Source organism: Leopardus geoffroyi, chromosome C2 (genome assembly GCF_018350155.1).
Source record: "Leopardus geoffroyi isolate Oge1 chromosome C2, O.geoffroyi_Oge1_pat1.0, whole genome shotgun sequence".
NCBI lineage: Eukaryota > Metazoa > Chordata > Mammalia > Carnivora > Felidae > Leopardus > Leopardus geoffroyi.
This window is the reverse complement of record NC_059333.1, coordinates 3839298-3866267: the sequence shown is the minus strand read 5'-3', so window position 1 is coordinate 3866267 and position 26970 is coordinate 3839298. Positions and strand designations below refer to the sequence as shown.

Here is a 26970-nt window from a genome sequence, read left to right as displayed (position 1 = left end):
CTATCAGTTTTTGCTATTAGGTGATGGCTGCTCTCCCCGAAAGCCCTGAGCTCTCAGATGCTTCACTAGCTCACTTTGTCCCCACTTTGCAGCGACGATCATTGACCAGAGTTATCATGATTGATGTTATGTAAGTTATTCTAGACCTTCCACTAGGAAATGCTCCCTTTATCCTTGACTATTACCCTCAAGGCCCGGATGAACTGCAGTCTTTGCTGTTAATTGTTTTAAACGTGTGTCATTAAAAAAATAAATTTCACAGCGCTCAGAAATGTGAAATCTATCATCTGACCAAAAGCGGGAAGCTACCCGTAGATGGGCACACGGCCAGTCTGGGGGCAGACAGGTGCTATTTTGTGACAGTAACCCCAGAGGGAGCAGGCCGACCCTTAGTAACCTCTCATGCTTCCTGTTTGCTGCAGGAACCATTGCACTGGTAATATTATTACGCATGTGATTACATTATGCCCATTTTAAAACAATTCGTTTTGTATGGACACAGAACAGAAACTGAAATCATGGCTTCTGGTTTGGGGGTTTTCACATGTCTGCAGTGATGAAAATTGAAATCCTGGCCTGTATAAGGCAGAAGTTACTTCCCTTTCTTAATGGCAAAATAAATACATTGCGTGCAGAGGGGTCTGTTTTGCAGCAGAAGGGCTCCCTGGGAAGTGTTTACATCTAAGCTTGTGGGTAAGTCGCTGACAAGGTGCTTTTTAGTAAAAAAAAAAATTTTTTAAATATAAATGTATACAGTAAATGTAGCCAGTTGTAGATCAAAGAAAAGATGTCGTGTGTGTTAGTACGGGCACCGACAAAAATTTATAATGTAAGCTGTGACGTGAAGTGCCTGTGACTGAGATCAGTCAGCCGGCAAATACTGGAGAGCCATGTAGGAGGCAGGCATCTGCTGGATGTCGGGGCTCAGTGAGAATGGGCCAGAGCCTCTCTGTCCTCCGAGCCCACAGACCAGTGAGGGAAACACAACCAGTCTGTAAACGTGGATGAGTTGCCTGTCAAGGAAAAGTAAGATGCCTTCATTTTTTTCCAGTTTTATTGAGAATGAATCGACAGGTAATATGGTACCAGTCCGAAGTGTGCCATATAACGATTTGATAATGTTTGTATCTCAAAAGAATCACCACGATAAGCGTAGCTGACACCCATCACCTCGCATAGTTAACGAGTTTTTTCCTGTGAGGAGAACTTTTAAGATTTATTCTCTTAGTGGGGCGCCTGGGTGGTTCCGTCCGTTAAGCGTCCGACTTCGGCTCAGGTCATGATCTCCCAGTTCGTGGGTTCGAGCCCCGCGTCGGGCTCTGTGCCGACAGCTCGGAGCCTGGAGCCTGCTTGGGATTCTGTGTCTCCCTCTCTCTCCGCACCACCCCTGCTTGTGCTGTGTCTCTCTGTCTTTCAAAAATGAATAAACATTAAAAAAAATTTCAGATTTATTCTCTTAGCGGTTCTCAAAGACACAATACGGTAATGTTCACCGCGCCCTACGTACGTTACATCCTCCAGGACTTACTTATCTTATAACTAGAAGTTTTAACCTTGGACTACCATACTGACGCCTTAACATTTGATATTGAAATATCACTCTGAGCTAGGAGTTGCTTTGTACATTTATGCACCCATTTTTCCCACACAGAACTGTTCATCACAGGAAGAAGAGAAGAGTAAGCCATTTGGGAGGATGGTGAGTAATGACAACAGTGGGGGAGGGTGGGAGAAGGTCATGGTCTGAGGACCTGGAGGACAATATTAGAGGCACACGAGCTACCCACTCTTCCCTCTTCTCAGCTCCCAGGCACTGTAACTACCCCACCTTATCCAACTGCCACGGTGGTGCTCTTGATATTCCCATTTTACTGATGAAGACTGAGGCTTTGAGACGTTAGGACCGGCTCAGCACCACAGATGGCTAACGATGGGACCGGCATCCTATCCATCACTGTCCCTGCAGGTGCCTGGGTGTCTGTGCACGCACACACATAATTTCTAGTAAGGAGGAAGAACATTGTCCCATCCCTCCTCACCTTCTCACCTTCACAGTTGACAAAGAACGGTCATAAATGCTTCGTTGCCCGGCAGCCCACCGTGTGGTCCTGAGTGACCTAGGGCTCTCTGGTTCCGTGTCCTCTCCCTATTCATCCCTAAAACTCTCCCACCTACTTCCTCACTCCCCATGCTCCATGCGACGTCTATTTTCTGCCACAGGGTGGTCTAAGGCCACCTCATCTGGAGTGGCCTCACTCAGGACTGTCCTGTGACTTAAAAAAAAAAAAATTAGTCTTTGAATTTTGAGTTAATTGCAGGCTCCCGTGGAGTTGTAAGAAAGAACAAAGAGACCCTATGTGCCCTTTACCTAGCTCCCTCCATGGTAACATCTTGCAAAATTGCAGTATAACATCACATCCCGGAAACTGACACTGATAGAGTCCAGATACAGAATGCCATCCACACAAGGGTCCCTCATCCCCCCCCCTTCTATAGCTCCATTGTCTTTCTTTCCACTCAATCCCCTCCCTAACTCTTGACAACCACAAACCTGTTCCCCATTTGCGTAATTTTGCCATTTCAAGAATGTCACATAAATGGAATTATACAATGTATAACCTCTTAGGACTGGCTTTTTCCAGGAGAATTCTCTAGAGATCCATCCAGGTTGTTGGGTATTGAATAGTTCTTTGGTTTTTATCGCTGAGTGGCGATCCATATTATAGACGGGCGACAGTTTAACTATTTACCTATTGACAGACATCTGGGTTGTTTGTAGGTTTTGGCTATTACAGATAGAACTGTGTAAACATTTCTTGCTAATTTTTGTGGGAATGTAAGTTTTCATTCTCTGGGACAAATGTCCAGGAGTGCAATTGCTAGAAGTTGAGGCGATGGCCTTCTATTTCTATTTCTCTGAGTGTTTTTTTTTTAAACCATGAATAGGTGTTCAACTTTGTCAAGGGCTTTTTCCACATCAAATGGCACGATTGTATGATTTTTCTTCTTTAGTCTGTTAATATGGTGTACTACAATATGGTGTTCATATATTGAACCAGAGTTGCATGCTTGGGATAAACCCCACTTGGACATAGTGTATCATTTTAAATGTATATTGTTGAATCGTTCGCTAATATTTTGTTAATGGTTTTTGCATCTATATTTATGAGGGATTTTGGTCTGTAGTTTTTCTTTTTTTAATACTTTGTCTGATACGAGGGTAATACTAGTTAAATAAAATGAATTGGGAAGAGTTCCCTCCTTTTCTATTTCTGGAGGAGATTGTATAGAATTGGTGTGAATTCTTCAAGCATTTGGTAGAACTCTCCAGGGAAGCTGTCTGGGCCTGGAGAGTTCCTTCTCTCTTTCTCTCTTCCTTCCTTCCTTCCTTACCTCCTTCCTTCCTCTTTTTGAGTTTTAAAATGATGAGTTCAATTTCCTAAATAGTTATAGGGCTATTCAAATAACCTATGTCTTTTTTGAGGAATTCATTCATTTCATCTAAATTGTCAAATTTATTGTGCAGAGTTGTCTGTATTGTTGCCTTACGGTCTTCCAGGTGTCTGTAGGATCTGTATTGATGTCCCCTGCCTTGTCTTTAATATTGGTAATTTGTGTCTTCTGTGTTTCTTCTTTGCCAGTCTTGCTGGAGGTTTTTCAGTTTTACTGATCATTTCTAAATGATCGTGTTTCATTGATTTTCTTTATTCTTCCATTTTTAATTTCATTGATTTCTGCTCATATCTTTATGATTTCCTATATTTTGGTTTATTTTTCTCTTCTTTTTCTACATTCTTGAGGTAAGAGTTTACATTATGGATTTGAGATTTTTCTTCATTTTTAATGAGGAAATTTTAACTTTAAAATATGCTTTTAGCACTATACATTTCCACTCCACACTGATGTAGTCCTCACATGTGTACTTTGATACAGGTACTTTCATTTTAATTCAGTTAACTGTATTTCATTTGCCCTTAGGATCCCCTCTTAGACTCATGGATTATTTAGAAGTGAACTGTTTCAATTCCAAGTGTTGGAGATTTTCCTATTATCTTTTTATTATTGATTTCTAGTTTGATTCCATTTGGGTCAGAGAACACACTCTGCATAATTTCAGTTCTTTTGAATGTGTTGAGGTTTGTTTTATAAGAATAAGATCTATGTTGGTACATGTTCCATGAACATTTGAGAAGAATGTGCATTCTCCCATTGTTGGCTGGAGGGTTCTATAAATACTGATTGGATCCTGTTGCTCAGTGGTGCTATTGAGTTCCGTATCCTTGCTGATTTTTCTGTCTAGTTGTTCTAGTGGTTGTTGAGAGAGGCGATTAAGTCTCCAGCTGTAATTGTGAATTTATCTATTTCTTCTTTCAGTTCTATCAGATTTTGCTTCACATACCTTGTAGTTCTGTTGTTTGGGTAATTTACACTTAAAAAATTTTTTTAATGTTTATTTTGAGAGAGACAGAGACAGAGAGCCAGCAGGGAAGGGGCAGAGATAGAGACAGACACAGAATCTGAAGCAGGCTCGAACTCACAAACCGTGAGATCATGACTTGAGCTAAAGTCGGAGGCTTAAATGACTGAGCCACCCAGGTGCCCCTGTAAGTATTGACATGTAATGTAAGTATTGACATGTTGGGCTTAAGTATGTATTTTACTTTTTATTTTCCATGTTATATGTTTTTCATTTTCCTGTTTTCTTTTTTCTGCCTTCCTAGGAGTCACTTGAACATTTTTTTTTTTAGAATTGCTTTCTGACTTCTCTGTGTTTTGAAAGCATCTCTTTGTATTACTTTTTTAGTGGTTTCTCTAGGTACTACATTACATGACATCAGTCTTTTAGTGTCATGGTTTTATAAGTTGGCGTTATCATGTAGAGATCTTGCCTCCCCTTACACCTCCTCACCCTCCTTTGTTTATAATGTAATTGTCTTAAATATTTACTTTACACACATGTAGAAGCACATCAAACAATACTACAACTTTTGCTTTAACCATCAGATACAATTTGAAAAACTCAAGAGTGGAAGGAAAAGTTTATTTTGTTTACTCATATTTTTACTTAAAGTGTTCTTTCTCTTTTTGGATGTACAAAACTTCCTTCTTTTACCATTTTCTTTATGTTTTGGAGAATTTCCTTCAGCCGTTTTTTTAGGGTATGTGTACTTGTAACACATTTTCTTAAATTTGTCTTGATTTCCCTTTCATTCCTGGATTTTTTTTTCTGGATATAAGAGTCTGGGTTGATAGTTCTTTTCTTTCCGCGAGTGAAAAAGGTTGTGCCAATTCTTTCCAACCACTGTTGTTTTCAATAAGAAATCTGCTGTAATTTGAATTGCTTTTTCTTTCCAGGTAAGATGTCATGTCTCCCTCACTGTCTTCAGTATCAGAAGTTTGACTATGGCATGTCTTATTGTAGGTTTATTTGGATTTATCCTATTTGGAATTACTTAACTTCTTGAATCTTTTGTTTCTGTCTTTTGCCAAATCTGGAAGTTTTTAGCCATTATTTCTTTGAGTATTTCCAATCTCCAAACACCCTCCTGAGACTATAGGTATTCTGTTAGATCTTCTGTTAGGGTCCCATAGAGCCCTCAGCCTCTGCTCGTGTATAGTCCATTTTCTCCCTGTTGTCCAGACTGGATAATTCCTGTCATTCTATTGTCCAGTTCGTTGATTCTTTCCTTTCTCCTCTCCATTCTGCTGTTGGGCCCATCTGCTGAGTTTTCCATTTTAGGTATTGTATTTTTCAGTTCTAAAATTTCCATTTCATTTTCTTTATATCTTCTATTTCTTTGCTGAGACTTTCTGTCTTCATTTGTTTCAAGTGTTGTCACAATTGTTCACTGAAGCATTTTGATGAAGGTTGCTTTTAAATTTTGTTAGGTAATCATGGTATTTTTTGGCGTCTTGATGTTAACATCCAGTGACTGCTTTTTTTCACTTGAATTGTGATTTTCTTGGTTCTTGGATAATGAGAATTTTGATGGAAACCTAAATATTTTTGATACTAGGTCACGAAACTTTAGATCTTATTTAAGCTTTCTGTTCAGGTTGGCTTCCTCTGATATCACGAAGGTAGGAGAGGTGGGAGGGCGCTGCCTGGTTACCGCCAGAAGAGGGTAGAAGTCCAGGTTTTCTGCTCAGTCTTTGTTGACCTCCAAGGGAGGAGCTCCTCATTACTGCTGGGAAGGATTGGAGTTTGGATCCCCTCTTGGCTTCCACCCATACCTCCCCGGCTGGGAGAGATAGGGGACCTCATTATGCTCCCCACCTGATCTCCACTGGCACCATGGTTTGGGGAGAGTGTAGACTTCTTGTTGACACTGGGCGGTGGTGAAGGTCCTGACTCTACTGGATCTCCTCTGCCACCGTCCCAGTGAGGAAAGGGGAGGCTCCTCATTACTGCCTGGTGCGGACGGATTCCAGCCTCCGTTTATGGTCTTCTCTGCCACTGTGTTGACCAGGGATGGGGACAGGTTCTGGTGCTCCATTATGGCCTGAGGAGGGCGGAAATTAGGCTCGCCACTCATCTTTATTGGTGTAGGTGGGATGGGGCCACATTTTATCATGTGGTGTTTGACTGGAGTAGAGCAGTAATTGCCGAAAAAATGTCTATATTTCTAGGGTGCCCCTTTTTTGTTCTTTTGGCTGTTTGGGGTAGGGGGCTTTTTTTTTTTTTTTTTGCTTGTTTGTGCCCATTAGCATTTCCAGGTTGTTGGTGGAAATATATCCAGTGTTTGGGATATATGAGTCACAAAGAAAACCAGGGGACCTCAGCCAGTGTGGTTCCTTGGGTCCCCTAAGGTGTGCGTTGGTGGTATAGTGGTGAGCATAGCTGCCTTCCTTGGGTCCCCCAAGGTCCTTGGGCCATGGTCTCCTCACATTTGTTTTGTATAATGTCCAGAGTTTTTAGCCGTGCTTCGGTGGGGGGAATAGAGAAAAGCACATCTGCCCCATCCCCACCCCCACTAGCGTGCCTGTGACTTTTAACACATTGAACACGCACTTCTTGGGGCGCCTGGGTGGCGCAGTCGGTTAAGCGTCCGACTTCAGCCAGGTCACGATCTCGCGGTCCGTGAGTTTGAGCCCCGCATCGGGCTCTGGGCTGATGGCTCAGAGCCTGGAGCCTGTTTCCGATTCTGTGTCTCCCTCTCTCTCTGCCCCTCCCCTGCTCATGCTCTGTCTGTCTAGCACTCAGAAATAAATGAACATTTGGGGTGCCTGGGTGGCGCAGTCGGTTAAGCGTCCGACTTCAGCCAGGTCACGATCTCGCGGTCCGTGAGTTCGAGCCCCACGTCGGGCTCTGGGCTGATGGCTCAGAGCCTGGAGGCTGTTTCCGATTCTGTGTCTCCCTCTCTCTCTGCCACTCCCCCGTTCATGCTCTGTCTCTCTCTGTCCCAAAAATAAATAAACGTTGAACACGCATTTCTTCAGATCTCTCTCCCTGTTTGAAAGAGGTGTGGTGCTCAAGTGCAAAGAGTACTCAGCAAGAGTCCGGAGACCCGGGGTTTCCAAACCTCACGGAACCTGCATCACCGTGTTTCCGAGGCAGGATCATTTACTGAGATAATTTTGGAAGCTAATTCCGAACAGCTTTAGCTGTTTTCCCCTCCCTTCCCTTAAAAAGTAGCCAAATCTTTTTAATTAAATTGTTTCTCTCTTGCCTTGGGGACTTGTGAGTTGCAGGGGCCTGCCCAGAAGTTTCCAGCCATGCAGAAAATAAACTCCCTAACCAAATTTTTGCTTCCAAAAGCCCAGGTTCAAGTAGGTGATTGCCCAGGTCTTCCTGGGGAGTGGGGGGGGGGGGGGGGGGTTGGGACAGGTGAGTGGAGGAGAGAGGGAGGCGGCTCAGGAAAAACATCCCCTGGCTGGGGAGGGGACAGGTGGGGTTTGCGGATCACAGGAGAGCTCAGGTGTCTCGGGGAGGCAGGAGGACTTCAGGGCAAAGAGCACACTGGACTCCACCTGTGGTCTTTGGAGCAAGGAGAGTAGGTGTGTACCGGAGCTGGCACAGTATGGAGGCCTTGCCTTCCAGGGATCAGGGGCAGATTATTTGACTGCTGAGAAAAACAAAATGTGGTCTGCCCTGTACTTGGGGCTGGAGTGTCAGATCCTAGTGTGTTCCAGTGAGGGCATCTGCCTTCTTACCTTGAGGGGACGTCCTGAGTGTCACATGGGACAATGCCTGTTAGAGCACCTTCCAAAACACTAGAGGTTGTTCAACATAACTCATGATTTTTATCAAGCACCTACTCTGGCTAGATGCCAGCATGATTTTGGAGACAAAGAAACATTCCAGAAGCATTGGGATTTATGACCTCCTGGGGGAGATAAGGCACGGTGCCTGGGTGAACAGAGGCTAAGGCAATAAAGGGTTATGAGGCTGACCTATAAACTCGTTGTGAGATCTCCCCCATAGACTGGCTTAGGGGCCCTGACTTTTAACAGACTGTGTGTCCTAATCAGGATTTTCAGGCTTCAAATGACTGAAGTACTAGTTCAAGGTCAGAGGGAAAGCACTGGGTCTCTTAATGAGGATGACCAACATTTATTTATAAGACACACACTATGAGTCAGACGTGATTATCAAAAATTGGACTCATTTAATCCTCCCAAATGATCCTATGAGGTGGACACAGCTGTCACTCTCTTCACAGCTGCGGTCAGGGAGGTGCCGAGAGGCACGGACCTGTTCAAGGTGCCCAGCGGGTCCTGCCGTGCAGGCAGGGAAGATGGCCGCCACGTGGGGAGGTCAACTCTCTTCTCAGGGTCCTGGCGAGTCCCCGGGACAACTCTGATGGCTCCATGGGGCTCGCAAATCCTCTCCAGAAAAATGCAGTGGCCCGAGGGATGGAACGTTCTGACTGGTTCCCGGTGGGGGTTGCGTTCTAGGATTGATCGAGGGAGGGCAGGTCCACGGAGGAAAAGTGGGGTGCACTCCACGGGTTACTGGTTATTTCCCAACTGGAAAGCTCGAAAGGGCTCAGGGGAAGGCTTTTATTTATGTGTGGGAGGAGGCCTCCAGGAGTTTTCCTGTGTCTGTCTCTGAGACTTCTGCCCTGATCTTCAGCTTTGGAGGTCATCTCATCGCCAGATGTTATTTTCTCTTTCTTCATTTGTGGAGATTGTTTTCCTAGGACTTTCCTGCCACTCTCTATTCTGTGCTAATGGAGGAAAACAGGAATAATCTGCAACACTTACTACTTCCTAATTTAGTTTGTGAATATTTACTTGCATTTTTCTTTTCCTGCAAGCATCCCTCATTGACCTCATCTTTCCATCTTCTGGCGTGCCCCCTCTCCCTCCCTCCACCCTGCGTGCACCTGCAGCCCCTCTTCTGCCCCCCCCCCCAGCAGGGTGAGGAGAGAGAGGCCCCCTCGGGGACTGGGCCAGAGGGTGCAATGCGGGACTGGAGACAGAGGGTGCAATGCGGGACTGGAGACAGAACGTCGCAAGAGGCGGGAGGGCCAACAAAACAGGAACCCAGCAAACCATGGAGATGAAAACAATGTTTCTTTAGAGTGAAGCAGTTTATAGAGTTTGCTACGCAGGTCCAGCCTAGGCTGCCCTCCCTGACACATCGTATATGTCTTCTGCTATTTCCCATCTCTGCCCACAAGGGCTGGGACATAGTTTTCCTCTGCACCGGCTCCAACCTCTTAATATTCTGTCTTTCTTCCTTCCCTCCCCACCCCTCCCGCCTTCTCTCTCTTTCTCATTCTATCTCACTCCCTCAGCTTTGTACTTTCCCTCTTTCTCTCTCTTCCTATTTTAAAGTGGAGGCATTGGCTTTCATGTAAACAGAGACAGAAAAGGCCCAATGGCCCTAATTCTCTGCTAACATGACAGAGAAAGGATCAGAAAAGCCAACAAGGCATGGGCCACGACCCCAGGTAGGTCTCTAGCACCTGCTGTGAGGTCGTAGGTCTGGGATACAGCAGGGGTGGGATTCACCCCGCTGGCCCAGCCCAGGGGTCCCCACCACGTTCCCCCCCCCCCCCCCATGAGCCAGGAGTCCAGGAGGAGTGACAAGCCCCTTTCCTGCTGGCTATTATGACACCATATTTGCTTTTACTTGTCTGAAAACGTTCACCTTCAGAGTCAGAGCTCTGGGTTGTAGAAAGAAAAACTAGCAAACACCTCTCTCCACCGTCCCCTCCTAAACCGAGTTTCCTTGAGGCTTGGGGGAAAGAAGTCCCATTAGCCTGCACGTTGTCACTGTGCAGAGACAGGTGTAGGGGAAGGGGCGCTGGAGACTGGGCAGGGAGACCCGCGTGGTTTTGTGTTTTCCTCCGTGAAATGGTGGTGTGTGAAATGAGGGAGATGTACGCTGGAAGATGGGCAGGACAGGCACTTTTCCACCCCGGAGGGGATGCCGGGAGGCCCGTGCACCCCACTCTGCCTCTCCCCTAAACCACACGGCAAGTGCGCAGCTTAGGTAAAGAAGGATCCCTGAAGTATGGTGAGTTCACGGGAGAAGTTACCAACATACCCAATCTGGATAAGAACTTCAGCTTTCCACCGTGACTACCGCCTGACTACACTATAGGGCAGGGTTTTCTCTGTTTTGTACCCCGTGTTCCAATGCGGAGAGCAGGCAATCTCTGCGTGTCTGCTAAGGCGGGGCAGGGGGTGGGGCTAAAGTCGTAGGTTCTGGAAAACGAAGTTGAGGTTGGTGTAGCTCTGTTGTTGAGCAGAAGAAAAGCAGCCGATAGAGTCCGCTTAGATCAGTTCCGAGCCAGCCACCCTGTAAGCAAAGAAGGTTCAAGGTCAAAATTGCTGGAAACCAAATCGCCAAAATATGAAGAAGACCGTATTAATAGAGAATATGTTCATTAGATGTCTTCCTCGGCAGCTGGGAGTGGGGAGGCTGGGAAGCCATGGGATGTCCCCAAAGATTGCTCTGGAGGGATCTTGTGTCGGGGACCTGCAGGGGTGGGGCAGTCCAAGAGGCTAAGCCAGCCTCACCCCTTGTGGCCGGCTCCCTGCAGACGTTCACCTGTGTCAGTCCGCAGTCGCGTTACGAGCCCGTCTGGATGTCTGACCTACCCATCCCTCCCTTCACTGGACACCAAGGGCAGAACACTTGCACCCAAGGCCAAGTCCTCAGGGTGCCCCCACCCCCCCGTCTCCCAGCCTTAGTGGCTGGCCATCTTGCAGAGATAAATCGGACAGCCTTTAAAATGGAATTTGGGGGATAACAGGCCAACTAGGCAACTGTGAGTACGTAAATATAAAGAAAGTGAATTCAGTCCCTGGTGATTGAGTCCACTGGCCTGCATGTCCCCAGGATATCAGGGAGCTGGTTCTGCCCCAGGGAAGCTTGTCCTTATTGGTGGTCTGAGTGGAGCCTGGGAACACTGGCTTCCCAGTGAGAGGAGGGAATACCTTGAATAGGCAGTCAGTGGTTTACCCCAAGCTTCACGAGGGACACTGGGTAAATGGAGCCCACACAGGGGAAGGTAAGCGGGAAGAAGGGGCATGGTCCAAGAAGCAACGATGGGGGGCCCAGGGACTTTCCGTCTCTAGGCAAAGGCCTGGAGAGAAATACAGGGCCTTGATCGAACAACTCAGGGTCTACCGTGGGGAGGAGGGCTGGCTCTGTGACCGTGGATCACGGATCACCCAGGGTGACTGGGAGTCCAGTTGGGCACATGTTGGCAATGACATTGCTGGCAATGACAGCTACTTAGTGTCGCAAGGGCTGCATGCTGGGTGAGTGCCTCTCCACGGGAGGTTCTCAAGCTCGGCCCGGCCCGCCTGTCAGTGGTGTCTTAGCAGAAATTCCTACTGGGTTTGGGCTCTGGACTGGCCAGTCTTGTGACGAGCTTCTCTTGTGTTTGCCTTCGTGGCACACACACGTCTGCTCAGAGTGCTCCAAAATGGCCTCGGTGAAGCACCCGTGTCCTAACCTTTCTGCACGGTTCCCCTGCTCTCCTCTATGGCCTGTTTGACCGGGCTAATCAGTGTTTGGCACATGCAAGCCTGAAGCTGCTGGGTGGGCTGGGCAGAGACAGCATTGCTGGGGGTGGGTGGGCGGGGGGGGGGGGGCGGAGAGAGGTCAGCAGAGGGACGGTGGAGGCATGGAAAAATCTAGAGATCAAGAACCCAGGACAACACATTACCTTTAACATAGCCCAGTTGGGGTTGAGTTTCTGTTACTTACAACCTAGAGTCCTGAGACAAACATCACAGATCTGACTTAGTCTGCTGTTTGCATATTCCCTGCTTTGGCACCAGAGGATTGGGATTGGATTGCTTGCCAGGGGCCATGCATGGTGGGAAGTGCTTGACATGCACTAGTTCCCGTGTGGCTGAGAGTCTAATTACCCAGTGTGCAGATGTAGAAGTGAGGACTCTTTCAGCCCCTGCAATGGGAAAGCCGGCAGCTCGAGTCACGCCAACAAGGCCCTGCTCTCCCGCTGTCCTCCCTCCCTGGCTTCATACTCAGCTCCTACATGCTGTCCCCTCGGCCATCCCCTGAAGCCCAGCAGGCATCGCCTTACACCTCTAGTTTCTGACCAACCAGTGCTATAAATTGCATAACACAGAACTGGGGGGGTGGGGGGGTGGGGAGGTTTCCAGAAGGAAATTCCGGACATGTCCCTGGGAGTGAGGAGAATGGATACTGGACAGAGAATGGAGGCCAGCACAACAGGACTACAATGTCACATTACTTGCCCTGACCACAGAGCGGGGCAGTGTCCAGGCATGTTCTCACGGAGAAATCCCATCTGCCCCCGAGCAGGTGCTGGGCTGCAGGGCTGGTCAGCCACCCTGGGCCCCAGAAGCCAGGCCCCTTTGTCTCTGCCTTTTGGCCTCATCTCTCCCCAGGAGGTTTGTGGATTTGAATCCTCTTTCCAGAACACTTGGGAGTTTTTTGGCTTCCCTGTTCACTACGTTTAAGGCACCACACAGCCTGCTGGGCCCGCCGTGCACAGTGGCCCCTGAAAATACCGTGGTCAGGATTCCTTCGTCTTGGCCAAAGGTAGAATCGAGGTAATGCATCCACCTTCAAGCGAAACTATTCGGACAAAAGCAGGGCCACACTCCCCTTGAACTCGTATATTGTAACGCCCTTTCCTCCTTTGATCTGAGAGGAGAATTTGGCCATGGTCGTCAGACCCCTGGGTGTGAAGTCCACCTGCCTGGCAGGAGAAGCCCTGACTTCTTTCTAGGTGAGGAGAAAGATGGGGACTTGGCTCCTTTGAGGTGTGGGGGGACGGGTGAGCCAGGTGTGCTGGGGTGAGAAAAAATGCGTTCCTACCTGCGGACCCAACATGCAAACCGCTGAACAAAAGCATTAGACTGGGAGTAAGAATGTCTTGTCACCATGGTTACCAGGAAATGGACCCACTTATATATAATAAGGGCTTTAGCAGACGCCAGGCCATCTGATATTCCAGTCTGGGGCCAAATGAGAGGGTGCTTGGAGTACCATTCCGTACGCAGTTACCTGAACACAGCTGTGGGCCTTACTGAGCCAGGCGCCGGCAATAAGCCGTGGCTTTTTTTTATTGGGGTGCGGCCGATGGGCGGGGGCGAGGACAGAGGCCTGGGCACCTTCACCCGGCGTCCCCTTGTTAACCAAAGAGTAGTTCTGCATCTGGCCACAACAGTGCACCAGGAATGAGAATTTGCATCGTCTCAGTGTGTGGAGGAGGAGGGGGGTGTCACCCCAGATACGGAGCTGTAGTGCGGAGGGCAGTGGACCGGCCATCTCTTCTTCTCTAGTTCTCACGCTCCTACCTGGCAGAAAGGTGCTCAACAGTGAAAACAGAAAAGAAAAGACGCCCTGTCCCTCTACCCTCCTTCCTGACGCCCCCTCGGGCCCCATCCACATAGCCGCGCAGGCTCGGAGGCGGCGGTCCTGGAGGGAGACCCCGGCTGTCAGTTGGACGCCCGGGGCCGCCGGCCCAGCCCCCGCGAGTTTCCGGACCCCGGGGGCTCCGGGGCTGGGGAAGGACCGCGATTCCGGCCAGGCGGGAGCGCGGGGCGCCGGGGAGAGCGGGGGACTTCAGCCGGCGGGCCCGCCGCCCTCCGCAGGAGCAAAACAAGAGCACGCGCACCTGCCGGCCCCGCCCCGCCCCGCGCGCTGGCCAATCGCGGGGCGTGGGCGGGGCGTGGGCGGAGCCGGCGCGGCGGGCGGGGCCGGAGCCCCAGCGGCAGCAGAAGCCCGAGCCGGCGCGGGGCGCAGCGGCCCAGCCTGGAGCGAGCGCAGCCTCGTGCCCGCCGCCCGTGCCCGCCGCCGCTGCCGCCGCCGCCGCCGCCCGTGCCCGCCGCCCCCGGGGCATGGCCTGTCTGATGGCCGCTTTCTCGGTCGGCACCGCCATGGTGAGTGAGGGCATCCTTCGCCTCCGGGGCTTGCTTCTGTTTTCCAGGAGAGCGAGAAACGCACAAAGCCCCGCACCCTCACCCTGACACCCGCCCCTGAGTCCCCGGGGAGAAGCCCGGTTCCCATTGCCCCCAGCCCCGGCCACCTGACGCCTCGGGATGCTCCCCGCACCGGCAGGGGACGCGGGGCAGGCGGAGGGGCCAGGAGTGTGCGGGAGGCGGCCGGGCAGCCCCACCAGTGCACGGATGGCCTCGTCTGGGTCCCCTCTGGCTAGGGGCGTGGGGCCTGGGTTCCTGAGCGCACTGAGCTGGGTGGCAGCCTGGGCCCGAGGGAAGGGGATGGGGGGTCCCTCCCGCCCGGCCGGCGCGCGCGCGCGGCCCGGACGCGGGGAGCCCGCACTTCCCGCGCCACCCTCCGGAGTGCCTGGCACGGTCTGGGGGAACAAAAGAGGAGGCTGCTCCCTGAGAGCCAAAGCCTGCGCTGCCCCCCGCGCTCCGCAGGGACAGCCTCTCCCGGACGTGCTCGGGAGGGGGTGGCGGATTCCGGGGAGGCAGCCCGGGGGCGAGCCGGATACCTGCAGGCCACCTTCTCTGCACCCTGGAGAGAGCCCAGGGTGGGGACAGGGACGCGGATCTCTCGTTCCCGAGGGTGCCAGCTCCGTAGGGGGACCACCGGGTGCCGGCAGATTCAGCGCTGGACCCAGTGACAGCAAGTGCTGTTCCCATTGGTGGCCCAAAGTCTGCTTTTGCTCCTTTATGTGAGCTCCAGAAACTCACATTAGGAAAAAAAAAACAACAACAAAGTAGCCATCGACCCGTCCATCCTAGGGCCTTTCATCTTTATGCCTAGCGCACCGACCTTGCAGTTAGGTACTTATAGACTAGATTTCAGGTCACCTAAAGTACAAATAGAAAGTATTCCGTTTTCCAACCCACCTCGCCCTCCCTCTCCATCCCTCTCTCTATCCTCTGTCTGTGGATTTACTATCCTGCTAATTACTCCCCATAGGCTGTAAGCCCACGGTGCACAGCACGCACCCCCACCCCTCGCCTTATTTCATTTTTAGCATCCTGTGTTTGAAGTCAGCAGGGCTCAGCAGGATCTGACCGACAGTTACCTCTTGCCTTGAGCCCGAGGAGAAAAAAAAAAAAAAAAAAAATGTAGCTGACGGTCTGCGCATGCTCTCTGCTCTCACAACCGCATCCTATGCTCCAAACAGGTTACTGTGGAACACATACCGAGCGGCGCCAGCTCATTATATAATGATTTTGTGTAAACCGATAGAATGGGGCCGCAGACATGTTTAGGAGGTTGGTGGAGCAGAGGCTGGCGGGAGGGGGGGCACACTGACCAGGTCCCCTCTCTGGGCGTGCCCTGCCTTCATTACTTGGCTTCTCACCCGGAAGGGGATGTGGAACCACAAAAAAGGCAGCCCCTCTCACATTTGCTTTTATGTGATTGAATGTTTGGGGAACACTTGGTAATTCTTCCTTTCACATTTGCCCATCTCTTTGGGTTTCCTAGATTATGTGGATAATGGAAAATTAAGGCGATCCTTATCGTTAGTCGTAGGTAAAGAATGTTTCAGATCTTTGAGATGCCGGGTAACTCCTGAAGTCCTTTCAAAGCTGCAAAAGTGGTTTACACGTGTGGAAAAACCATGAATCCAAACGTTTTAAGGTATTGATGTTTTTATGTCAGGATTTTCTAATGTTATGTTATAGTTTGATGCAGACCCAGAATTCCACAGTGTTCTGAACTCAGATGGACACACTAGTGGCTGGGCTCATTTTTTCAGGAAACATTGTTTGGTGTGAAAAGCATTTCCTCCCCCCAAGATCGTGTAATTTTTTTTTTAATTACAAAAATTCTACCCAGATCATAAACAAAGAGCACTTGAGGGAGCCCCAGGATCCTGAGCTCTTTCATTGGCCCCTGCTCTGGGGTCCCACCTGGGACTGAGTGCGCCGGCCGTGAACCTGGAGAAGCTGGTTTAGAGGATGAGCAGAGCACCCAGCCCTGAGCTGGGCTGGGAGGGGCGGGCACGAGGTCCCCACGGGATGGTGGTATTTGGAGCCGTATGAAGTGGCTGTTGGTGATGGTGAGGTCAGCGGCCTGAGTGACCACGCAAGTGGCACTTGCCTTTTGCTTGGTTAAGGGTGTGACATTTGGATCAGTCTCCCCAGGGCAATGGTCTTGAGGATTCTTGGCCAGCGTTGTCCTCTGATGTGGCCAGCATCCCTGGGAGGGATCTGCCCTCCAGTGAAGGGCCCACTGGTTCCAGGTGGGGACCAAGCCCAGCAGCGACCCGCGGAAGAGAGAACCGAGAGAGAAGAGCGTGCCAATGCCTGGCGCTTGTGCCTTCCTCTCCTTTTCCTCCCTTCCCCGTGAGCTGTGGGAAGAAGTTTCTAGCTCTCACTGTGTGTTCCCGGGTAAACAGAGTGAACCAGCCTCACAGTGGACTGGGGACGGTTGCTGACTGTCAGAGACCCTCCCCAGCTAAACACGCATCTCTGTATGCTTGCCTGCCAATTGGTATGAGCGCCCAAGAAAATACTCTCATGAACGGCAGGCAGTAACAATCCAAACGGGGTCTCCTCGGCATTCAACACCACGAATGGACGTGTTATTATTTATCATGTATTATGTAGTACACACCGTGTGTAGATGGGGAGGTCAGAGGCCATGTGTGGAGAAGACAGGGAAACATACAATGAAAGGGAACAAATGTGCAGGGAAGATGTATTTGTTTCATTTTTAATGAGCTCAGGAGGCTGAGGACAAGTTAGCTGTAACCTACATTGCCGGCCGGCCGCTCTCATCTGAGGATGTGTTTCCAGAGAGCTGGTCTATTTCCGAGTGACAGCCACTGCCTCTCATCATACAAGATTCCATGATTTTAGTAATTGGGCGAGGTCATTGGACACCCGCAGAAGAAAGGTGGGTAACGGTTGGTTTTTGGCGGGGGCGGGATGGTATGGTTTCCTCAGTTCCTTGTGGATTTTCCTACAACGGGCAGGGGCTGGGATGACCCCGAGTCACCTACAACTTGCCTCGAGACAGCTGAGCAACCTTCGAGCCCCGTTAAGGACACTGGCCAGGGGAACGGGGCACAGAGAGGAAACACAGGGGGCTGGACCCTGACTTGGCCACTCATGCACTGTGGGGTGTCGGGGGCAGAAGGCGGTCTCTGTGCCTTAGCTCCCAACTCCAGGCGGAGTGGGAGATGGTAATACCCCCTTCGGGTGGAGACAGGAAGAGGCCTACTCCTGGCAGTCTGGAGTTTACAGGCACTTGTAATTGCTGAATCAATAGTCACCATTGTTTGTAATCACTTACCTAGTAGGCGGGAGGCATTATTATTTAATACTTTAAATAATGAGTACTTGACGCGCTCTCTCTCTCTCCCTCTCTCCCAGATCAGTTTAGTTACCCAGCTTTGTCTTACCGGGCTTGTCCCCTTGTCTCCATCCCCACGGCCACTTGCTGGTTAAGGCCACTGTCACCCTCCCATCTGCATGTTGAGGCAGGAGATGGTTTTTAATTACAGTTCTGGTCTGTTACCCCCCTTTTAAATCCCTTGGTGCCCCCCCCCCCCAAGGACTTGTAGATAAAGTACAAAACCCTTAACAGGGTTTGCAGACCCTGTGTCTCTAGTTTCATTTTACCCTCCCTCCCTCCTCCCCACCACCTGGAAGGGGGCCCAGCCTCTGAATTTCTCTCAGATCCTCCCCCCGCCCCCCCACCTTGTTCCACTCCCTCCTGCCACTGAGCCTCTGCACCTGCTGTGGGGAACATCAAGCACCCTTCCCCCACCTCACCCGGAGGATCTCAGTTTAGATTTGATTCCCTCAGAAGAAATTGGTGCTGAGTGCCCCCCACCACACCCCGGGGTCTGCTGCTGCTTTGGAGGTCCCTCTGGGTCTCTGCACAGGGCTCATTATAGCTCTCGCCTCCTGGCATTGTGATTGCCTGCGTTCTTGCCTGGGGCCCAACCTTGAAGGGAGCCTGTGCTGAGGCCACGGGCCTTGTCTGCCTGGCTGACTGCTGACCCCCGCAGCTCTGCTTGGGGCTCTCATTCCTGAAGGAGCCAGCGAGGGAGTGAGTGAGAGAATAGGTAGCCTTGGAGTCTAGAGGGGAAGTCAGACCCTCATCATAACATGGGTTCGGTATCCGCGGCAGCCGGCGGGTGAGTGGAGTGATGGCCGTCACCCCTGCGTTCCCGTGGGTTTTATCAAAAAACGAAAGACACCACCCATCCCTGGAACCTCCTCGAGGGTGACGCCTGTGGTGGGTGCCGGGGAGAGGAGGGCGGTGTGGATGGGCCGTGACAGCTGGAATGCTGGGGCGCTGGTCCTGGGGGCCACCGCTGGAGAGGGGCTGCTGGATGCCCCCTGCTGTCAGCTGAGCCCAGTGAGCGGGGACCCCCAGGGTGTGGGTTTGGTAGCAGAGATTTAGCCTTTCCACTGAGGCGGCAGGTGGGGGGTGGAGAATGGGCTTTGGGGACCAGCCCTGGAGCTCATGGCCATCCCCATGGCTCTCTCCTCTATCCTCCAAAGCCAGAATTTGCAGAGTCAAAGCCGGCCGTCAAGCTGAAGCATGTGCACCCCAAAGGGCAGGATGGATGGGCAGGGGGATAGCGTGTGGTGCCCGCGGTAGGTGCCGGAGTGGCCTTGCACATGCTTTCCCAGGGGCCAAAGCCAAGAGCGAGCTGAGCAAGGGTGGGCTCCCGTTCTTCCTTCAAGAGGCCCCGGCACAGAAGGCACTGGGCAAACCCAGGCCCGGAGGTGGTCCGGCAGCTTCCTCTTGGGAGCGGGACGGCCACATCCCCACGCCAAGGCTCTCAGGAGTCCGTTGTCAAGCCTTCCCGGACTCTGCGTCGGGAACGTATGAACCGGCTTATGTTTGCATTTGAAGCATTTCACATGCTGGGTGCCAGCAGCCAACCAAGCTTAATTTTCTCAGTTTTACTTTGCACTTTAATTTTTATCCACAGAATGTTATAGTCAGTGAGCTAAGTTTTGATCTCAGCGAGTTAAGCTCTTCAGGAGTAGGAGATGCCTGGGAGCGTGTGTGTCTTTCACTCAAACGGCAAAACAACACTCGCAAACATCACAGGAACCAGAAATCTCGTGCGCACCTCTCCCCTCACCCCACGTGTGCTTCAGATATTCAAAGCCTCCAAGCCTTCCAAGACTTCTGAGCCTTTAAATCCCGTGATGGAAATTATGCCAGCTCTTCAATGATGCAGTCACGTACCCTAAAGCGGGCCCTGTAGGTGGGGGGAGAGCTGGTCTGGCCGCTAGAATTGCTAGGGTTTGTAGGCATGTTTATCGACGACCCACTTTCTGGTTTTGTTTTGGGGTTTTGATTGGAAGCAATAATGATCAAGAAGCTATCACCTCTAGAGGAACACCTAGCAAACCTAGCGGAAACAGAACAGTGTGGCGCTGTTCTGCTTTAGAGCAGATGACAACGTGGCAGTGTGTCCACAGTCCTGTGGCCTGAATTACCCAGGATGGTTCTCGATGGGCTCTCCCAATCAGGCCGACTGTCTTCAACGGTATGGAGGAGAGTTGCCAAAGGCCCACGCTTTCGGCACTGTGGAACGTTCTCCTTGGGGTCGAGAGACGGCCAGGAAAGGCAGAGCATAATATCTGTCCACCCCAGGGTTCTTCTGCGTTTTGGGGGGTGGCTGCAGCACATTTATCTGTTCGGGGTTGCCAAGCCATTAGATGAGGATATTCCTTCCTTCGCACAAACACTTTTGAATCTTGGCACATCTGTACCAGTGCAATTGGCTCCCCATGGAAGCTTTAAAAGCCAAGGTAGCTACAAAAGATCAGGTCCCCTGGCGCTGCAGTGCAAGGAACCCCTTGCACTTGTTTTGGTGATTCGACCCTAGGAGCCATCGTGCCCCTGCCCTGATCCTAGGGCTCAGGGCAAGCTCCTCAGAGTGGCTGTGTCTCCGTTGCCTCGTCTGTATAATAGAGACAGAGAAAAAAAAAAAATCGACCTTTCCAACTTCCCAGTGCTACTAGGAAGATGCAGTGAGAGGGAGAGTTGGAAGTGATTTGCAAAATTTACAAGGGAGACACCAATGCTGACTCCCACAAACCCCAGCACTTGATGTAAAGCCACTGCTCTTGAGAAATGTTTATGAGCCTACACAGGAAGGCACTAAAAGAGCTCATTTTAAATAAAATGCTCTCAATTACACATTTCTTAGGAACCCCAAGCATTTTTATTGGGTGTTTTAACCGGTGTACTTAATGTAAACAGATCATTTTTTTTACGGTGGCCCGTGTTTGATTCTTTGAGACAAGCAATTCGTTTTTGTTACAGTTCTGGGAGATTTTGACTCCAAAGTAAGACTTTGGCAGGTTAGTTTCGTGTTCTTTCTCAGCGTTTGTTTTTTTTTTTTTTTTTTAAACGGAAGAGGTCGCCATGGCTGGAGATGACAGATCCCTCCAGGTAAGCACCTTGACGTAGTTTCAGAAGCGTTGCCATGAATACTCAGTGACCCCGAGCCTCAAGGCCAGTCCCCTACGCTCTTCCCTCTATGGAGATCGTGACGTCTCTTGGTGCTTCTTCCCCGGTTTTCTAGAACGCCAGCAGCTACTCTGCAGCGATGACGGAGCCCAAGTCCGTGTGTGTCTCGGTGGACGAGGTGGTCTTGGGCAACATGGAGGCCACCGAGACGGACCTGCTGAACGGACATCTGAAGAAGGTGGACAACAACCTCACGGAGGCTCAGCGCTTTTCGTCCCTGCCCCGCAGGGCGGCCGTGAACATCGAGTTCAAGGACCTCTCCTACTCCGTCCCCGAAGGACCCTGGTGGAGGAAGAAAGGTAGGGAGGGCTGTTGTGTGCCTCGGGCCGGGAGGAGCCTGTGGAGGAGGTGACAGGTGTCTGGGGCCATCTGGGTCTGGCAGCCAGGAGGCGGGGAGTCTTCCCCCCCGGGTCACTGCCACGGCCAATTTCTTCATGCCCAGCTTTTTCTGACCTCTACTACAAACAGCTCGGATTAGAGACCTCCGGACTTACGGTGGCTCTTACAGCCTGATAGGATTACAAAGGCTTTCACAAGGGCTGACCCGTGTCCACGTGTGCTGGTTCCTCATCACAGGCTGCTGTTCCCGTTAGCCCTCCGAGAGGGGACTGTTTCATAACGTTTCAGAGCAGAGAGGAAGGCAGGCGCTCCGTCCCAAGTTTGAGGGGCTCCGAAGTAGCCGTGACCTAGAGTGGCCCCCCGGGAAACCAGTCATCTACATTAAGAGTGGTGCCGGTGGGCTATAAATAAACTGTTACCAAATGAGCCACAGAAATAAAAATAGAAGGGAGAGAAAGGACGGGAGGCTCAGGTATTTGCCGCGGCTTGTCGCATGTTAACGAGAATTGACGACCCACGGTATTTCCAGCTTCCTTAGCAACCTGGATGTCCCTGTGCTAGCTCTAGATTTTCAAAGTGTGTAGAGTTAATGCCTCCCTGGGCTGGCGTTTCCTTTTCCAGCCTGACCTATTTCTTCCCACGGAACTTACTCCGCATGTCCGTGCCCCCGTCCTGCACCCCTCTTTCAGGCGGGTGGGGGGCTGGTTGGGAGAGGGCACGTCAGACCTCACCAGGGAACATCTACTGAGTCACTCGGAACGGTGTGTGGAACAATGACGGTGACTCAGGTACCACTGGCATATCGTACGTTAGGATTCTCCGCTCAAATCCAGAGTCAACCCTTCTTCCTTCTTGAGGAAGACCCACCAGGACTTTTTTAGTTTTCGTTTTCCTGTCTTTTCCCGCCGTCACCTCTGTTTTGTTCTCCTCCTCCCTTGAGGCCGAGTTGCTGAGATTGTTGGCCTGGGCACTCTGGGCTTCCTTGTGGCCACGGTGTTGGACCCTCGGCTGACTGGCCGCTGGGACCGGCAAGCCGCGTTGGTTGCTGGATGACTTCTGTCTGTTTGTACAACTAGGAACAGACCCTGAGCCTTATCGATGGCCGAATGTACATTGCTGATACGTCCGTTATCCGAGTTTGCCAGCCAGGGTCATAGAGAAAGAAATTCTGTGAAGGCTCCCGCGTGGGTCCATTCGTGTGAGCCGACTGGAATGTCAGTACAGGGTTACAGCCTTCTCCCAACTCTCACGGTGAACGAAAGACCTTAGGGAAAAACTCGCCTTGTTCTGTTGGCTTGATTTGTCTATACGGACACGTTGCGGCAAACCTGTGAGAGGCAGAGATGGGATTCTGTACACCCGTTAGGTGTGGCCGGACGTCCCGGTGCGTGGACGGGTACCCTGTAAGCAGAAGGTGGGCTTGCGGTGCAGACAGGGAACACTTGCAGAACCCTGGCAGAACCCAGGAAGTGCTCTGCATTTGCAAGTATCGTTTCCTATTTAGGTAAGGGGCTTGTTAACCCTGTATTCTCTCAGTGTTAGGACCGGTCCCCATAATTGTCAAAGCTAGCCAAAGGTGACGGGCATCTTAGCGAGTGAGGGAGGGGCCACCGCCGTCCATTCCCGGTGGCCTCCTTGGAAACTCCACCCAGGTGGCCTCCAGACAGACACTTGCCCTACAGTAACCTGTGTGGGCTCGGGAGGGGAGGAGTAGGAAGTGAGCCCCACGGGACCTGCCGGTGAGTCAGAGATGGCGAGGGCCGGAGGGATAGATGGGCATGATCGGTCTGGCGTGTCCCAGTTGCTGGTGTCTGAACCGGCGGGGCCTGATCTCGCTGCCTGGCTTCCTTCCCTGCTCCCCTCAGCGGCACCTGTTTCCGCTTTGCTCCCCCTGCCCTTCCCCCACTCGGTGCCCCATGGTTTCCTTTGTTCTCGGTGCTCTGCGATTCGGAATTTCGATGGCTTTCCGCTTCCCTTAAATTCAGCGGGGGAAATACTTCTCACAGAATAGAAAGGAAGCTGAGTGGTCAGGGGGCTTGTCCGCGCACCTGAGCTAGTCAGACGGGGTGGTTTCTAACTCTACAGCCGGGCTGCAGGGCCTCGGGGGTGCCAGGGTCCCCGTAGCCACAGGGAAGCAGCGTTCCTCCTGGAGGCTTGGTGCCCACAGAGCCTCACTGCTGGCTGCTTGGCGGCTTGGCTGCCCTGTTCGGCTGCAAGCCGCGGCCAGGGAAACCTAGAGCTTCCCAAATGAGGGAAGTTAGCCACCCACGTGGCTCGAGCTCACTACCTCATCACCAGCTGGCTCTTGAGTGGGGTCCAAGTTCCAGTGGGGTCAGAACTTGGGGACCGTAGCACCCCAGCTAAGAGCCCCCGCCCAGGATGAAGAGTAAAAGTAGGCATTGAATCTGGAGGCAGGCATCGGGGCTGTCCCCCGACGTTGGTGGCGGGGGGGGGGGGGGGTGTCCTTAAGTTGGTACGTGTGTGTCTGCTCGTTCTTTTCCTGCCTGGTTCGCCGCGTCCTCTTCGGGGAGCCTGCTCCTTCTCGGGGTCCATCTCCTTCGCCCTCAACGTGGGACCCTGCCTTTCCTGATTTTGTTCCTCTGATTGCTGCTGATTGCCTCAGCCCCCAGCAATGATTAGGCTAAGCTGAGAAGTCAAAGCCAGCCACCCTGCACCCCCCTTTTCTCATCGTGGCCATTCTATATTTGGCGACACTCTTGTAGAATTCATGTCGTTTGTGAGGCCCCTTGGCTGTGCGGCCGACCTTCGGGGCAGGGGCTCTTTCCCTTGCTTCTCTCACCATATCAGTTTTCAGTTTTTTGAAATTCGGCTTTACGTGTTGCACTCCCTATAGCGATCACACAGGGCCTGGATGCCCTGGCGTCTCCGGATGTTGAGTTCCCGGAGGGCCCAGTGACTGCACCAGGTCACAGCCAGGGATGGACCCACGGTCCGACTCCTGCTCCAGATTTCTTTCCATCACAGAGACACTGGACCGCTCTGTAGATTCCACGGTTTCTCCCAGAACCAGGCGCTGAGACACAGCTCGACACAGAAGCTGTAGCAAAGCTTGGTGTCGCGATGAGAATAATATTATACACTCCTACGTGATCGTTTCCAAGAAAGGGAGCTTCGTAATCCTTAGCAGGAAGGTGCCCGGTGAATCAGTGACACTATTTGTAAGATGTCAGGCACTGGTTAAGATCCTTGAGCGTGACGATTGCCAACCACTGAATACGGCATTTAACAAAACATCTCGCATTTTCAATTGTAGTAAGTTTTCACCATATGATTAATGATGTCTTTGGAGGAAAAACTAGATCATGTAATAGATTCCTAGTAGAGAACACAATTGTGAAAGGAAGTGTTCTCAGGAGAACACAGCTCACCCCAAGGATAATCGCACCGGCTTCTGATACAGTAATTACTCTTCCCCAAGGAGTTCGCTCCCGTAGCACAAGTCGATGGGACAAATGATCTGGAACGGTGTGGACGTTGGCCCCGTCACACAAGCCATCGTGTCGGGGATGCGTCGGAACAATCCGGTCCGGTGGTTCTCATTCACCGTCAGCGTGACTTACTTTGAAAGCAGCTTTGGTTCCTGTAAAGGAGGCACTGCGTTGGGAATATTTAGGAGCCCTGATTAAGAACAGAATCCACACCATGAAATTCTTAGGTGCACACGCTACTGCCACAGGTGGTGACGAGGACGTTTGACACCGAAATAGGACCTCCTGGCTTGGGGAGCACTTCCTGGGATGTGACCGATCGTAAGGAATGGATACTCAGGGTACCAGAGGGGTGCTGCTCGCCTGGGGGACCAGTGCCATCTCCATTTGTAGAATTCATGTCGTTTGTGAGGCCCCTTGGCTGTGCGGCCAATTCTGCCCTTTCTCCCCGTGGGATCCCTGAGGCTCAGAGACGGGGCCCAGGTCACAGGAGCACAGAAGACAGCCCTTGAAAGCGGGTCTGTACAATCTGAGGCCAAGATACAACAAGGAACCTGGCAAGCTCCTGGCCCTGAGGCAAAACACCACAGGGCCACTATGGCAGGGACGTGCCTCACCCCACTTTATGAAACCGTTACGCATCGCCTTGACCGTTAACGCTGACGTATTTCCCTTTTAGTTGGCCTGCTGCGTTGTCCGTCCCCTTTGCCATCCGTGAGGACCCATAAAAGACCTCCTGGGCCTTTGGAGAGGCTCCAGCTGACCTGTCCCGTCACCAGGGGAGGCTGATGTGCATGGCATGCTGTCACCCAAACAAGTGACATGATTCTTAGAAATTAAATACACCTCTCATGATTACCTTGTGATGAAGTTCAGGCGGAGAATGAAAGTAATCGTATCTGGGGCTTTAGAGAGCCTGGCAATTGTCTCAGCGTGGTGAGTCTCAGACGGAAGGGCAGAGAATTGCCTCCTCTGGAACCCTCCCTCCTTGCCCGCTACCGGGATGGCGTTCAACATTCTGGGCGGGCCCACCTCAGATGATCGGTCCTGGTTTGCTTCTAAGCTTTAAACATGCGTTTCTCAAATGAAAGTTTGCTTTCTCTTACTTTCCAAAGCTATTTCGTGGGGCCTGCGACGACAGGCCGGCGAGTATGAGTGGAATGTGCCGCTAATAAACCCCTTTCAGGAATTCCGTTGAGAGAAGACTGGATTCCAACCACGCGCTGGCCGGCTTGATGCGGCTCACGGGAGCAGGGGTGGGGAGGAGCGCCGTGGGGATCCCACAGCAGCCATGGGTGTTCTGGGGGTGAGCAGCTCAGGTTCAAGGGGGTTTGTACCCCCCAGCATGAATGAACGGCTTTCGAACTTCTTGGGAACCATCGCACTAAGGTGGATTTTCTTTGGGGTACAAAAGAAAATTGTCTTTAATACTCTGTCTTTGTCTCTGTCTGAGGCTGTAGCTAGTCTGTAGGGCAGTGTGGTGAACCTACACCTTGCTCACAAGGGCTCTTTCCTGGAGGCTGGGGTGTTCACAAAGGAAGCCCAGTGGCCCTATGTAGTTGCCGTGGTGAGTCCAGACACTGGAGAGCTCCTCCCTTCCCCTCCCGGGGCCAGTTCTTCGGTCCTCAGTACTGGGTGGCTCCCCGGGGCAGGCAGGCAGGCCACCCACTCAGGCCCCGTAGCGGTGAGGTCTTCTGGAATAGTTTTGATCTTCTGTTATCTAGGCTTTGAAAGAGGCTTTGAAAGACGTGTTGAGAAGGGGGCCGGCTCTCACACAGAATCGCGATAGATACAGTGACTGTGTTCAAAACCGGAAAGGCCTGCTAGTTTACAAGAACTTTTAACACCCAGGGGTCAGGGTGCTCCCCTTTCTCCAGCCGGCATGTCCTGTGCCCTCGAGCACCCTGCGTGGAAGCCGGGGCCTGGAATCAGGTGCCAGGATGGAGAAGGTGGCACCGTCCCACTCAATGGCCTCTGCAGACACGACTCAGGTGGCCCGGCCATCATGGGCCTTAAGGCTTCCTTTTCTCCTCCGCCTCGATGTCTGGCCACCCTGTCACCTTCCCATCTGCAGGCTCTTTACCCGGGCATGCTACCCTTTTGTCACTTTCCCAGAGAGTCTGCTTCGTTCTTGAATCATCTGGTCTCTTCGATGAGACTTTGCAGGGCTGTGCTCTGCTTGGTGGAGCGTTGGCGTCACTGTTTCACTTTCTGAGGACGTTCCGGCCACACTTGTTTTCACCTGCTGCCCTCCTTTAACACCCCAAATATGTTTGTATCTTGAGAACA

At 51.6% G+C, this 26970-nt stretch overlaps 1 protein-coding gene and 1 long non-coding RNA gene across 6 annotated transcripts in view; one reads left to right on the top strand and one right to left on the bottom strand.

Annotated features, from left to right (window-relative positions):
- Window positions 1–624: 624 nt before the first annotated feature.
- The window catches only part of ABCG1 (ATP binding cassette subfamily G member 1), an 81041-nt gene continuing 54695 nt past the window's right edge, over window positions 625–26970 (top strand). For 2 of the 5 annotated variants that reach the window (XM_045501296.1, XM_045501295.1), the window contains exons 1-2: window positions 14185–14340; window positions 20949–21192. In XM_045501296.1, coding sequence (XP_045357252.1) covers window positions 14299–14340; window positions 20949–21192 — 286 coding nt within the window. In that variant the 5' untranslated portion in view covers window positions 14185–14298. Of the gene's footprint in view, window positions 694–1651; window positions 1700–14179; window positions 14341–20948; window positions 21193–26970 lie in introns of those variants that run through there. The other 3 variants (XM_045501297.1, XM_045501299.1, XM_045501298.1) reach the window with 3 other exon arrangements.
- LOC123610532 lies at window positions 10297–13979 on the bottom strand. Its single transcript, XR_006718176.1, has 2 exons — window positions 13463–13979; window positions 10297–10753 (listed from the first exon to the last, which is right to left on the bottom strand). It is a non-coding gene; the product is annotated as an uncharacterized LOC123610532 (long non-coding RNA).